The 14,422-nt window shown below is 38.5% G+C and overlaps 1 protein-coding gene across 1 annotated transcript; it reads right to left on the bottom strand.

Moving 5' to 3' along the window:
* Positions 1-1,232: 1,232 nt before the first annotated feature.
* Positions 1,233-11,476, bottom strand: DIMT1 (DIM1 rRNA methyltransferase and ribosome maturation factor). The gene is made up of 12 exons (XM_033110148.1): positions 11,247-11,476; positions 10,829-10,902; positions 9,610-9,696; positions 7,832-7,893; positions 7,656-7,749; positions 7,520-7,569; positions 6,305-6,428; positions 6,079-6,171; positions 5,188-5,252; positions 4,543-4,606; positions 3,290-3,396; positions 1,233-1,791 (listed from the first exon to the last, which is right to left on the bottom strand). The coding sequence occupies exons 1-12, from the start codon at positions 11,323-11,325 to the stop codon at positions 1,749-1,751; spliced, it is 942 nt and encodes a 313-aa protein (XP_032966039.1). The 5' UTR covers positions 11,326-11,476; the 3' UTR covers positions 1,233-1,748.
* Positions 11,477-14,422: the final 2,946 nt, after the last annotated feature.

Below are 14,422 nucleotides of genomic sequence, written 5' to 3' on the forward strand. Positions count from 1 at the left end.
CAAAGGACAATAAAAAAGGTGAGCTTGCTCATTTTAAAGCACACCAGATTAGTCTCATTATTTAAATTAGCTGAGTACTATCTCTGGAAGGTCCCCATACATCCAAATATGCTGCCTTAACCTGTAATGTCTTCATTCTGATCAGTAATCAAAAGGAATATAAAAAATCTGTATCAGAAAAGATCTTGGTAGTATAATCCAGTCGTTCAGTTTTACAGATAGGGAAAACTGAAGGCTGGAAAAGGGACGGAGACCCAGCAGTTTCTAGGTGATTGAAGGAAATAGAGAGCTGAATTAAATCTTAAAGTTTTCCTGTAAGGTTAGAGATGGTACAGGTGAACTTCGCAAAGTAAGCAGTTTTGTGATATTTAAAAAACAGACTCTTAAGTATATTTAATATTTATGTAACAAGTGGCTTGATGCAGCTATTAATAATTTTTTGGCTCTGGATCAAACATTCTCAGACTTGAAAGCTGATATCCTTATTAATAACGAAAAACAAACATTTTAATAATATAGGAATGTTTTAATATATCACTTTGAAGTCAGATTTTTAAAAAAATATGTTTAGGTAAACAACTTATCTTCCTTTCTAGGTTTAGTCAGTGTACCTTTGTTAAAATAATTTGGAAACACTCCTGTTAAGTTAGGTGTAAAGAAACTCAGTATCACTGAAGATATTTTTATTAATTTCCTTACATAAATAATCAGGTATTATAATTCTTCACTAAAGGATATTAGCAGTATTATATTGATGATTTAAACGTAGTAGCTAATTAAGACAAGTATGACAATTGAAATTCTAAACCTGATATTTTAAACATAGCTTAAAACTAAGCATCAGGTATATGAAAAAGTACTGGAAGTTTTAATTATCCAGAAGTCTTAGGAATACTGGGAGCCTGTACTTGTGAGAAAGTGGTTGAGTTTGTTTTGAAGTTGGTCACAGAGATTTTAAAGCCAGTTTTGATTGATAAAACCTTTTGAAATTTTGTTAAACCTATGACTGTCTCCCCAAGAAGAAACATACAGTCTTGTAATTCATTTCACATTCTAGCTGAGCATCCTCAATTTCACAGGTAAGGAATCATGCCCAAAAGTAGTCTGCCTGGCACCACACGGTCTCAGTAGCAGACTCAGGCTTACCTAGAACCCTGACATAATCTGTGATGCGACAGGATAGCTAATGTTGGCAACGAAAGAAGTTGTGTAGGATAAACAGGAAGAGAAAATTAAAACACTTTAAGAAACAATTGTTTTACTATACACATCAGTAACATGAAGGAATGGTATGGGGAATATGTCACTAAGTTTAAGCGTATTTTAACGTTTTTACACCTGAGGGACAAAGGCCTAAAGAGCTGAAGGCCCAAAGAAGTCCTCACAGTAATACACAACACAGAAAACAGAAGAGTCACATCTTTATACAATAGCCTGTTAGAAATGATAAATTTAAGTGTAAAGTTGTGCGTGTCTGCGGCTCCTGAACTCGGATTGTCACGTACAGATTGGACCCTGCCCTAGGTTAGATGATAAAAGCAAACCAAATCAACAAAACTTGGGTACTTAAATCGACTTACTTAACTACCTTAACAATTCAGAGTAATAAGAGGTGACAACAGTAGTATTAAATAAAAAATAGCCAAGCGGTGTCCCAGTGGAGGAGAAGCATACGTCATCTCAAATTATTAAAAATACATAATTCCAGTTTCTTTTCTTGAGCTTGAAAAACCTATTTTCCAAATAACCTAAGAAAAATGGATACCTTCTGCATTGAATCCATGTAGCAATCTGAAAAAAGAAACCAAGTTTTGAAAAGCTCATTTGTAGCACATAGCAGTGCATATAGTTCATATACCATGAATTCTAAAACATGAACACATCAGCAGAGCTATGAAGCCCCCCCCCACACTCCTAACACTAGTCATTAAACTATTCATCAACTAAATTTCTAAGATAGTTAGAACCACATCTTTTTTGTCATCTATGTCTTAAGTTAGGATGAATTTCCCTAAAATTATCTTAGACTTCCACCACCCCAGACCTAAAAGCTCATTGACACTTGTTTCATTTCAACATGGTAAATGAACAAGAAGCTATGTGGATTAGATTAGAGACGGAAGACAGATGAATAGCTAATCTTACATGTATGTCCTTTCTTCCTCTCTGAGCTCACTGTTAACAAGGTTCAAGATGAATATTTACACATTGCTTTTCTCGGGATACCTGCCTATATTCTTAATCAGATCCTGATTAGCAAACTGCATGTGCTTAATAGCCTCGAAGAAATTTGGTGAGCATGAAGGAAAATAAGATGAAATATTTCCATTTAGACCTGAGATTATTTCCTCATTGGCCCGCAGGAATAGGTCAAGATGGACTGAAATGTCTGAAATAATAAGATAGGTGCTTATGAATAATATTCAACTCCTAGATTACCATCTAATTAAGACTCACTCAGTATTACTAACCTGCCAATATAAAATATAAACTCTCTTATTACACAGAACTGTTTCTAGCTTAGAAAAGTCAAACCATTAACTTTTACAACTATCTACCCTCATTTTTTATTCAGCCCCTAAAATATGGAAACTTTCAAAATGAATTGGCTAAAGAGGTAAAAACTTCTGTGCAGTAAGTGATGGTTTATTAGTTAGGAAATCAAAATGTTAGTGATTACAAACAGTACAGGTTAATACCTGAGTAAGCCTTACTCTGCTTTCATAAGGACTCTTGTTTAATTCAAGGAAAACAAATTTTGGTGTACATTGCCCAAATAATTATGACACCCTTCCTTGATGTGTGTAGAACTTGCCTCAGTCTACAAAACAAGTAACTATATTACTAAATTAGTTACAAATGATAACCAGTTGTGATTGCAACTGACATTATTTCCTGCTTAGGATCCATTTAACAATACTTATTCGCAATAAAGAAAAAATGAGATCCAACTACATATATTATGATTCTTCTCCCTTACAGGCTACTTAACAAACTAGTAAGACTGGGAGTTGGGGGAGGGGGTTGAAGAGGAGCACACACCACACACTGACTGACAGGCTTTCTCCAGGCTAGGACTGTTATTTACTAATGTTCTTAAAGAAAATGTTTGTTCTGCTGCAGCTAACTAGCCTCCATCTTCTACACCAAATACTATTCCATGCCATGGAAGTGCTATGCAATAACTCCCAGGTAGCACCTTACACCGCTTAAAAGCCTTTACATCTCTAATCTGAAGGTGTCACAGTAAAGAAATGTAAACACTTAAGAAAAGCAAAATGTAATTTACCTGATAAAGTCGTCTATGTCCATGGAACGGGACCGCTTGTCACTAAAACCTGTGCTGGTTAGGATTTGCTGTATTTTATCTGCTATGCTGAAATCTTCTGGTATTATCTATCAATATAAGATTCAGAATAAATGGAACAACATATCTTTAATGAAGTCATCTTGACTCATTTTTTTTTCAGTAAGTCATAAAATAGTCACCATCCGTCTGTACATGACAGTTTAGAAATCCTACTGTGCAGAGAAGACTTGGATCTCTAAGTAATACCAAATAGAAGACCTTGAATGAGTTAATCATGTATGTTGCCCTTTTTCTAAAAGTTCTGAAATACTTCATCAGTTTTCAGTTTTCACAAAGTACTTCATAACATAATTAGAGCTGTAAACTAAAATTTTAAAGCAATTGTTAGTTACTCCTTTTAACTCACATTTTCTTGACACAAATCTCATTTAACCAACTAATTTTTCTCACTGAGATGACCTTTCCAACCCTTGAGGATGTATCCTACTTCCCATCTTTCATCCCAAGATTTTTCTTAATCCAGCTTAATATTTTCTTTAGGCAGATGTTTAATGACTTTATTCATAGCAGAAAATGGAGGTGGTAATGTGGTACATTATATTAAGATCTGAGTCCAAAAATACAAAGGAAATTTGACTTTATCTGCCCTGTTAAAAAGAATTAAAAGCTATCAAACATCACAGTCATTGTATACAGGTATGTGTGTGTGCTTACAGATGACATCAGTTAAAGACGTTGCACAGATAATGATTAAGAGACATGAGGCTCACAACCAGAAATCTATTCAGTCTTTAATTACTTAATTAAATAATTTCAATTATTTAATTAAATAACTATTTCAGTTTCTGGGTATTAAAAAAAAGTTAGAAATAATAACTTTAAATTTATAATTGCTATATGAGCAACGAACAAGGAATGGTCACAATTATTTTAAGCTGAACAAGCTACACATGCCTAAACCTTTCAGGAAATTATGACTCAGCTGAATCTCTCCATGGCTAAAAACAGTAGTTAAAGAAGATGGAGTGGAGTAACCAGGGTGGCTCCTATCTGTCCCACAGAATATACCTCAGCACTGACTTATTAAAGTTGTGCTAGTTACACATACTACATACTGTCTTAAGGATCTTATGGAATGTACAAAATTAAAGAATCTTACAGATGAAAAGGAGTAAGAAAGGGATATTTTAAAACAACAAATAATCGAAAGCACAAATGCATTTTCTGCTTACAATATTATGGACCGAACAGTGAATTCTGTAGTTCTTTTCCAACAGCTGCTGTACTGCACTTGACCTGTAGCATAAATAATTGACATCACTATAATTCCAAAATCAGAGATTATCCGTTTCCTTTCAGTTTATTATAAGATTAAATCTGTTTCATATGGTGAAATTAAGAAACTAAAAAAGGTGCTGAATGTTTAAACTTACGAAACGATCACAAACTACATAGTTACATTAAAAAAGTAGAGTCCCAATGAACATCTCAAATTCTTAAGGAAAGTCTACACTCTCCAAGAAACATCACTTGAAAAAAAAAATCAAATTATTGGGGCCCCCTTCTTTAGGCTCCAAAATGTTACATTTTTCCAAGTTAATCCAATTGCACGAATCTAGGAAAAACTAGACAGATGTGTGGTCAGTTGTTTTTTTCCCCCATTTTGCAAAAAAACCTGATCTAATTCCCAACTATAGGAACTTTCTTCATTAAATTCTCCTGCCTACCAAAGTACCAGTCAGTTAAAAAGGTAAAGTGTGTCTGGACCTGGATAATCATTAAGCGTAGGATACCTGATCAGGAAAATGACCAAATTCTAGCAGCATAGTATCTGAAGCAATGGTCCTTCATAAATTATAAATTAGTGAAATACTTACTTAAATACAGCAGACAGTGTCTTGTTTTTCCTAACAAAGGTGATCCTTACTAGGCCATCCCATTCCTGAAACAAGATGGATATTACAGAATATCAAACTTCTTTCCTAGGCTGGCTAGGTTTTGGTTTGTCTTTTAGTATGTAAAACTGGAAGAAACTTTCTGGAGCAATGAAAATGTTCTGTATCTTGATTTGGCTGACACACATGCAAAAGTAAGATGTATATTTTTTAAACGTTTGTACACCTCACTGAATATTTTATCCTGTTATAAAAATTAGAAAACCTATGTAATTATTTCACATCTGAACAAAGACCAATATGGTATTTTGGCACCTAAGTATCATTTTCAGAAAACATGCTTCAAAACAGACATGATTTAGAATAGGAGTTTCTCCTAAACCTTGTTTAAAGGAGTAACTGACAAGCCATTCCATTTACCACGTTATTAACTACACAAGCAATCATGTTTTGATCCAAATGAGTGCAGTAAAGTTTTACATAAAATAATTTAGCTTTTTTCTCTTCTAAAATCGCAAAAATGAGAATTTTAAAGTGTTACCCATTATATTACTCTAACAACTATTTTCATTTTATCTGTTTTCCATGTCTTATTCAAATACAGACATATTTTCCAGAGCTATAATCTTCAGCAAAATGTAACGGCATTCTAATCTTTTTACCTTTGGAAACATTTTCCATGCTTTTCCGTGGTCTTCACAATTATGTTGAGTCAAATTATTCCATCTACTCCATCATAAGGGTGTATCATAATTAACAGTTTTCTGTTAGGACATTTAGGTCAACACAGTATTTTTCTGGGGCTATAGACACACATCTTCCAGCTTGGATTTTTTTTGCACTTTATTGAATGACCTGGTATTTTAACCTCACCTGAAAATTGATAGGTGGTGGTGGATTCTTAGGTTCTATTCTTACAACACTGGATTCCACCTTGGGTGGTGGTCTGAAGTTATTCTTTCCAACCTGTGAATTAGAAAATGTTTAAGTAGTCCTCTCAAAAATAACTTTAAATTAGTAATCAATTATGCTCTCCTCACAAAGGGCACAGCTAGATGCTCAAGGATGAGTTAAGTCACATTATTTCAGTAACACTTACTTTCATTAGATGGTCCACACGTGCTAACAGCTGTGTATTAATTGAGAGTCTGCAGTATAACTTATCTCCCGGTTTTGCAACCAGTCGGAGAGCAAATTCTCTTTGAAACATAAGTATAGCACATCTGAAAATATAGCAGAAAGGAATAAGAAAAATGGTCACTTTGAACTATAAATGTATTTGAACTTCAATAGACTTTCTTGGGTGGGAAATAGAGCAAAGCATTGTCTGTGGTTCATGACAATGAGTCCAGGTTAGAAGGTAGGAGAACACTCAGCCTTAGTTAGCTTTATTATCACAAAATGATCCAGGTAGCTTTTTCATTTTACAATGGCTACACCTCTCACCCCTTGCAAATGCAAGCCCTCAACGATCAGATGAGAAAGTATTTCAGATCAGCAGTAGTCCATCACCCCTTTTAGGAAAACATAACCCAAACAAACAAAATTGGCTCAGTAGCACTATTCATGGGGTAGCAAACACCCTCACGGAAGAGCTAAGGCAGGACAGGCAGGTTGTGAAATCAGTGTCCTCTTTTAATTGGTTAAGGAACATGGGTTTTTTCATTCAACAAGCAATGGGGAGGCTTTTGGAGGCTCCTGAACAGGAGATCATCTATAAAACTGGGTTTTGACTTTCAAATTTTTTAACTAAGTCACACTAAAAAATACATTTGACATTGCAACCCAGGCCACAAATATCTGTATGTATATGTATTTATGTAACAAACAAAACTTTTATAAAACTATAATCACCTGGACTACACGGAATGAATGCCTTCTGATATATTCTATTCTATGTCATTAAAAAAAAAAAATGACAGTCATGACTCATGAAATTTATTTTATAACCACTAAGGAGTTTTTGACTCGCAGTTTGAAAATCACTGGTATAGACTGCAGTCCCAGAAACAACTAAGGAGGCCACTGCACTTGTCTAGACAGAAGGTAATAAAAAGTCTAATGATGAGAAGATGAGAAAAGAGGGAAAGGTCATCTGGTCTCACAAATAGGACTCACACTACACCTTCCCCAAGTAACTCTGTCAGTGGACAAAAAGAGACCTGAGACCTCCACAAAAATCACTGTTTTCTATAAAATAAATAGCCTATTAGTTTTTCAATTGAATTAATTTTCATCTTTGGCTGTCTAAATCCATGGCCTCAACTGTGTATCTTTCTAAGGTTTGGCAGTCACTTTGGTGTTCGTCACAAACCTGAAAAAAGGTCGGTGCAGCAACAGCTTGAAGACAAAAGGAGAAGAGATCTGTAAGAGAATTAACTAGTTATTTCTGGGAAAGACACACCAGAGAAACCATTTAGTATAACGTTCCCGACAATTTGGAAACATACCTGATAAGGCAAATTTGCTACACAAGCATCAAAGAATGGCAAATCTGTTTTTAACACATCACCCACCATTACTTGAAGTTTGCTGGCCAGAGGCCTGATAATAAGAAAAAAGCAATTAAAAAAGAATACTGTTTTATGAGATTGAAATGCACTTTAATTTTATTATGAATACTCACGTGCCCTGAACTCTTTTGTGAAGTTCAGCTACTAGCCTTGGGTCAAGTTCACAGGCAATTACCTAAATTAAAAAAAAAGAAAAAGAAAAAGAAAAATAGGGTAATTATGGAGTATTAGACTTTTCTTATATCAATAGTAACTCTTAGATGATTTACACGAATTAAACATCTTTTCCCCAATTCTACCATCAATATTCCTTCAATTGTTCTCTACCATTTCAAACAACAAAAACCACCACCCAGAAAAGTGGAACTATGTGATAGTTCTACCTAAATAATTGACAGAATTATCATGCTCATCTGGCTCCATGCTTTGTAATTTGTAATTGAACAATGGATGAAAAAAAATACACAAAAATGTTTATGCAGTAAATGTTCTTAGAAACATACAAGACAATGGCTCCTAGAATGAGTATGTCATTTGTCTCATCTACTAAGTCCAAAAGACACAGCACAGGTAACTTCTCAAGTAAATGAGAAGGTGTACCAGGTAAGGCTGAAACTGTCATTTTAATTCGGTATCAGCTGAGGTTTCACTAACTTCAAAGAAGACCGCGTCTATAGAGTAGACACAGGCGCTGCTTAGTTTGTTTGGCTCCTGGATCCTTTCTTAGCCTTCTCTGTGCCCCGCAGGGTGTAGTCCAGCTCCCTTGCCCTTGACTTCTGGTTGGAATTGGCCAACGAAAGGCACCAGCAGAGGTTGAGAATTCCCTAATGCCTGCCCGTGCCTTGCAGATGTCCCGGCAGTGGCTGTGTTCCCCTATGAGTGGCCCCTCTTCAATGGCTCTGTAACAAGGTTCCCACCTCTTGTCCTTGAGGCTTTGAATGGTAACTGTATCTGTTGTCGCTAGTCCCTGGGTGTTTCATTAATGCTTACATGTTCTCTTTAACGCCATCCCCACATTTTGTCAATGCTCTCTTCATTAAACTTTCTTCAGGTAAGTTCTTTACAATATGCTGCCTACTTCTACCAGAGGACACAACAATGTTTCCATTTAATTGGAAACTGGGTCACCCAAGAGACAATGAAAGGACCAGCAGCAGCTAGGTGGCACCCCAATCTCAGAGGCCTGTGCTCCAGCTCTACATACACATCTCCTTCTCCAAAGTTACACGTTCCAGTAACTCCAACCTCCTTACTTTGTTTCCCTGAGCCTAGAGGTGGTACCTGATCTTCGTAATTATTATTCTTGGGTTACCTCAACGTTCTTATTTTATTCTTTTAGTCCTGTCACAACCATGTAATCAATTCCCTATACTACTTTCTCTGTATTGAAATATCTAATGTGATCTCTGTTTTCCTGACTGATATATCCCATATTTTCTTTTTCTTTTAACCTATTTTTAAAAATTGAGATATAATTGACATATAACATTATTTTAGTTTCAGTAGTACAACATAATGATAATACATGTACATACTGTAAGGTAAGTCTGATTGACATCCATCATCACACAGTTAACCAAATTTTGTCTTGTGATGAGAACAGAACTGTTAAGATCTATTCTCTTAGCAACTTTCAAATATACAGTATTGTTAACTATGTTCACCATGCTGTCCATTAAATTCCCAGGACTTATTTATTATAACTGGAATTTTGTACCTTTTGAACCCCTTCACCTATTTCACCCATATTTTCCATGATAAAGCTTCTAGCAAAAGATCAAGAGTTACTGCTAAAATAATAGCAATTAATTAAAATAAATTTATATTTGTAAACCACCTGAGCTTACTCACATAGTCATTTCTGATACCAAACACTAAATCTTCTTTTTACCTTTTTTGCCTTTTCTAGCAACTTAACAGTCATATTGCCAGTTCCAGGTCCAACTTCCAGCACCACATCCGTTGGTCTTAAGGCAGCCTACAAGCAAAAACAACCACTTTAGCTTTATTGGCACATCTGAACACATAATTTAATTTACATCTGAATATCTTTGCTCAAAAGCACTTGGTTAAGAGATTTTATTCTGATTCCATTTTAGGAGATTTCTTCATGATCGACGTGTTTAACAAAATTATCCCATTAACATTTGGTGCAAGTAGAAATCTAACTCCTCTCCTAACTTGGGGCAATAATAGTTAGGAGTCAGAAAACTTTAGGAGTCAGAAAAGCAACATAGCAGTTCTTTTCTGGGATTGGCATTTTGCTTTCTATCTTGGAAATGATTCCAATAGCATCTTGTTACCAACTCTGTTAACAAGTTCAAACTGGAAAATAACGACCTTGACTGAGAATCATAGCATGCTATACCAGGATTTCTCAGTGGTCATCCACGGTTTCAGGGATGGAGGAGTACAGAAACTGTACACAAAACTGGGTGTTTGTATGCACACAGCTGCATTATTCTGGGTCCACAGCTTTCACCAGATGCTCAAAGGAATCCATGAACCAAAAAGGCAAAAACTTTCACTTTGCAAACAACAGGAAGTCAAGATGAGATCCTTTAATTATGTAATGCTCTTTCTACAACTTCAGGGTGCTTCTTTTGTAGCCATGAAAGTAATTCGCACCACCTATATTTCATGTCCTAGCAGCCAATCCTCCACAGCAATAAGAGAACATCAATAACCCACACAGGAGGGATACTCCAAAGAGTCTATATGCGGAGCTGGATTTTACCATATAAGTTTCTCGGGGGGAACAAACGTCCTAAGATGTCTGTTTAGACATATCTTTAGGCTCTGGAGTAAGTAAAAACTGTCATAGATGGTGCTTAGAAAAGTGATGGGGATTACAGTAATAATCTGCAATTGAACAAATGTTTGGCTGTGAAGTAAATAATCTATAGAAAGAAAAAGTATTTGGAGCCAATAGCAACCCAGACCCACGGAATGAAGCAAATCATGCCGAAAAGAGCTTGTGAATCCTAGGCAACTCAATTCATTCAACAATTATCGAGTATCTATTTTATGCAGGCATCTTTCTGTGCCTAAGTATTCCTAAGAATAAAAGCAATAACCCAATATCTCTACCTTCTCTCTTCCACACGCACCTTATCGATAATGCTGTTAACAATGAGAGGATTTTTCAAAATGTGCTGCCCAATCCCCGTGTTGAACATGAGTCCTGGAAGAAAATACAAAACAGCCTCAATTTCCCAACTAAAATTAGATATTAGACCATCCCAAAGAAAGCAGGTTGGTGGGCGGAAGTTTTTTGCACCAACAAGAGGCACCACACGTCATGCCTGGAGTTGGGACTGACACACTGTTTAAGTCCATCCCATCGGCTGGCAAGGAAGTCAGAGGCGGCGCGCAGGGCCTGCGGCCGGCGCCCCAGGCACCCCGAGACTTTGCCCGCTCCGAGAGAGCGGGCCCCGACCAGCCTCACGGTCCCGGCCCAGATCGCGACTCCGGCTAGGTCCTGCCGGAAGACTCGCCCCGACCCCGCTCCCTCCCGGCTGTCTCCACCTCCGGCGCTCTTCAGCTCCCGGCGCTGTGCTAGCCGCTCGCGGCGACGGCCGCTCGTCCCTGACTTGATCTTCGGCATCTCTGCAGGCAGCGGGCCCACAGGCCCACGACGTCAGCGAGGACAAATGCCGGCTACCGGGTCACCGCACCTCGTGGGAATCTCCGTCGGCACCCTCCACACCACTCTGCGCCACGTGGGGGAGGGGCGGGACCCGTCCCCGCCCCCGCCCCCGCCCCCGGAACCCTGGACTCCGCCCCCAGAAAGAGGGCCGACTTTGGAGCCCAGTGGCTCCCGGGAATTGTAGTCGCGAGCTGGGGAGAAATCTAACTTCGGGAGCCTACGGATCCCGGAAGGCACCGCGCTACCGATTGGAAGTTTGGATTGGCTCGTTTAGAATCGGGGGCGGGATCCGGCCGCCGGGTGCGCACCGAGAAGGTTTAAGAGGTTTTGGTCTAGTCCTCTCGAGGTTGTGGAGGTTTAAGAACGTGTACGTTGCAATTAGGCCTTGTGGATGCTTTATCAGACCAGGTTCCGGGATCGCTGAAGTCCAAAAGAGATTCCTGTCACGGACCTCGCTCCTGTTTCCCAGCACATTCAGAGGTGGGAAACCCAGGATTTGGGGATGAGGAGTTTGCTCCACTGGGGGAGTGAGTTCCCTGCTTCTCGCGTGGTGGAAAGGATCTCCGAGAATGGAGGAAATGTCTAGTCCCGCTAGGGCTGCTAGTTGCTTCGCTTTCTTGTGTGCCGCGTCAGTCATTCCCTAAACATTTACTGCGCTTCAGCTGTGTCTTCAACACCACTGAGTGCTGGAGATTCAAAGGTAAATAGGAAACTGCTCTTCTGAAAGTTTATTCCATTGAGAGAGACAAATAGTCCGAAACTCAGTAAATGTGGTAATTGGTACGTATGCATTGAGTATTGAGGTAGGACAATGTGTCTCATTCGACTGTAAGCTCCATACAAGGTCCATGTCTGTTTTGCCTGCCAGTGTAATGGCTTTCAGTTTTTAATACTTCTGTGCATACCCTGTGTCCTTGAAGAAACAGTTAATTTTCTGTCGTTACCAATAGTGACTCTTCCCTGTGCAGTTTGTTGTGTACATTCCCAAGCCTCGGTCTTTTCTTTGCTGTAATTTTAAGTCAGGAGAAAACTCATCCTCTAGTAACATCTTCAACTATCTATTCCGTTCCATTAAGCATTAATTTATTCCACAATTCTGGAGAATCTAGTGTGCCAGCCACTGGGCAAATGTTAAGATTAAAAAGATGAACATGACATGATCCCTGCTTTTTAAGAACTTTTAAGAGAAGGAGACATGCAAATAATTGCAGTAATAGCACCATTTGCTGATCAATTGTGAACCAGGTTCTTTAGGTACATTAGCTCATTGCAAACAGTTCTCAGAAATAGGGCTTATCCTTCTATCCATTTTGCAGATAAGGAAACGGGGGGACAAAAGTGTTTAATATCTTCCTGAGGACCACAGTACAAACGATAGCCTCGTCTTGAACCTATGTCTATATTCCAAAGAACGTGTGTTTTAAGAGAGGCGTGATCATAGCACTGTGGCTAATAGTTGAGGAAGTTGGGGAACATTTTCAAAATATAATATTTGAGCTGAGTCTTTAAAGGGCGAACAGTAGTTAGCCAGGGGAAGGTTGGGAATTCAAAAGGAATGGTACTATCAAAGCCAAGATAATAAAGACGTTTAATGAAAAAAAAGAAACTTGGGATCGCTGAGGAATAAATAGGTAAGGTAAATAGGGATTTATTGTGAGGGGCTAAAATGTTATGCGAAGGAGCAGTGGTGGTCATGGAGGAATCATAACCATTTTGTCCTCACTGCGCCTGTCCAGGCTGCAAGAGCTGCTGGAAATCACACGACAGGTAAGAGACATTCGTGGGCTCCACATTTCGCTGGGTTCTGAACCCTGCCCAGCCGCCTTTCTTGAATTACTTCTAATCTTCCTTTGCCGTTCTGCATAAAGGATCTTTAAACCTTAATTCTTCTCAGTCTTTCCCTACCATCTCCCCAGCGTACCAGACGACCTTGCCTTTGACTTCACAGAAGGCATGCAAGACCATCTCAAGGCCGTTCCCATTTTCCTGGGTCACTGTTCTACACGTTAGGGGTACAGAGATGAGCAACACAGGAAAGCTTACATTCTAGTGAGGAAAACAGACATTATGTCAGGTGGTGAGAGAGGTGAAGAAAAGAAAGAAAGCAGAGGAGAAAGAGATCAGCAGGGTGGGCGGGAGAGGCGGTTTTCCATAGGAGACAATAAGGATGGAATCCAAATGATAATTTTCTTTTGCAGTAAAATAGCAAGACCCTGGGCTGGAAGAGGTTACCTATTTTAAGCTACATAAACTAAATGACTGAAGTGAGTGCACAGTTAGCTTACTTAGAGGCAAAAGTGATGTGTGTCTGGCTATGAACCTTGAGCCACCTCGGAAACACGAGGACACATGAACTGAATTGTTCCCCCGCACATTTGTATGCTGAAGCCTAATCTCTAGTACCTCAGACTGTGACTATATTTTGAGATAGGGCCTTTAGAAAGGTGACTGAATTAAAATGAGGGCTTCAGGGTGTGACCTAATCCAATCTGACTGGTGTCCTTATGAAAGGAAAAAAGAAATTTGGACACACAAAGAGACACCAGGGTGCATATGCGGAGGAAAGACCACGATAGAACCCTGCGAGAAGGTGACCATCTGCAAGCTAAGAAGAGAGGCCTGAGGAGAAACCAACCCTGCTGACACCTTGATCTTGGACTCTTAGCCTCCAGAACTGTCAGAGAATAACTTTATGTAATGTTTTTGTTGTTGTCGTTAAATTTATGTAATTGAAGCCACCCAGTCTGAGGGATTTTGTTCTGGCAGCCCTAGCAAACTAATACAGCATGTAATGAAAATTCCCATTCCCAAGCTTCACTAAACATTCTGGATCAGAATAGGATTGGGCCCTGGCAAATGCAATTTAACAGATCCTCTAGGAGATTCTGATGCACGTTGAAGGTGGGGATTCACTACCTTTTACACTAAAATAACGGAGGCATTTCTATAGAAATGAAAAAAGTTGGGGAAGGCTACCATCAGCACACAGAAATTGTTCTAACAATTGGATCACTTATTATTACGGTGTCAGATTTCATCCTTTTTTTTTTTTTTT

The sequence above is a fragment of the Rhinolophus ferrumequinum genome, chromosome 7 (assembly GCF_004115265.2).
Source record: "Rhinolophus ferrumequinum isolate MPI-CBG mRhiFer1 chromosome 7, mRhiFer1_v1.p, whole genome shotgun sequence".
NCBI classification, from domain to species: Eukaryota; Metazoa; Chordata; class Mammalia; order Chiroptera; family Rhinolophidae; genus Rhinolophus; species Rhinolophus ferrumequinum.

Coding starts and splice junctions, on each gene's coding strand:
- DIMT1 (XM_033110148.1), bottom strand. CDS start 11,325: ATGCCGAAGATCAAGTCAGGGACGAGCGGCCGTCGCCGCGAGCGGCTA. Junction 7,750..7,831: donor CACAAAAGAGTTCAGGGCAC/GTGAGTATTCAT, acceptor TCTTATTATCAG/GCCTCTGGCCAGCAAACTTC. Junction 7,570..7,655: donor TAGCAAATTTGCCTTATCAG/GTATGTTTCCAA, acceptor ATTCTCTTACAG/ATCTCTTCTCCTTTTGTCTT.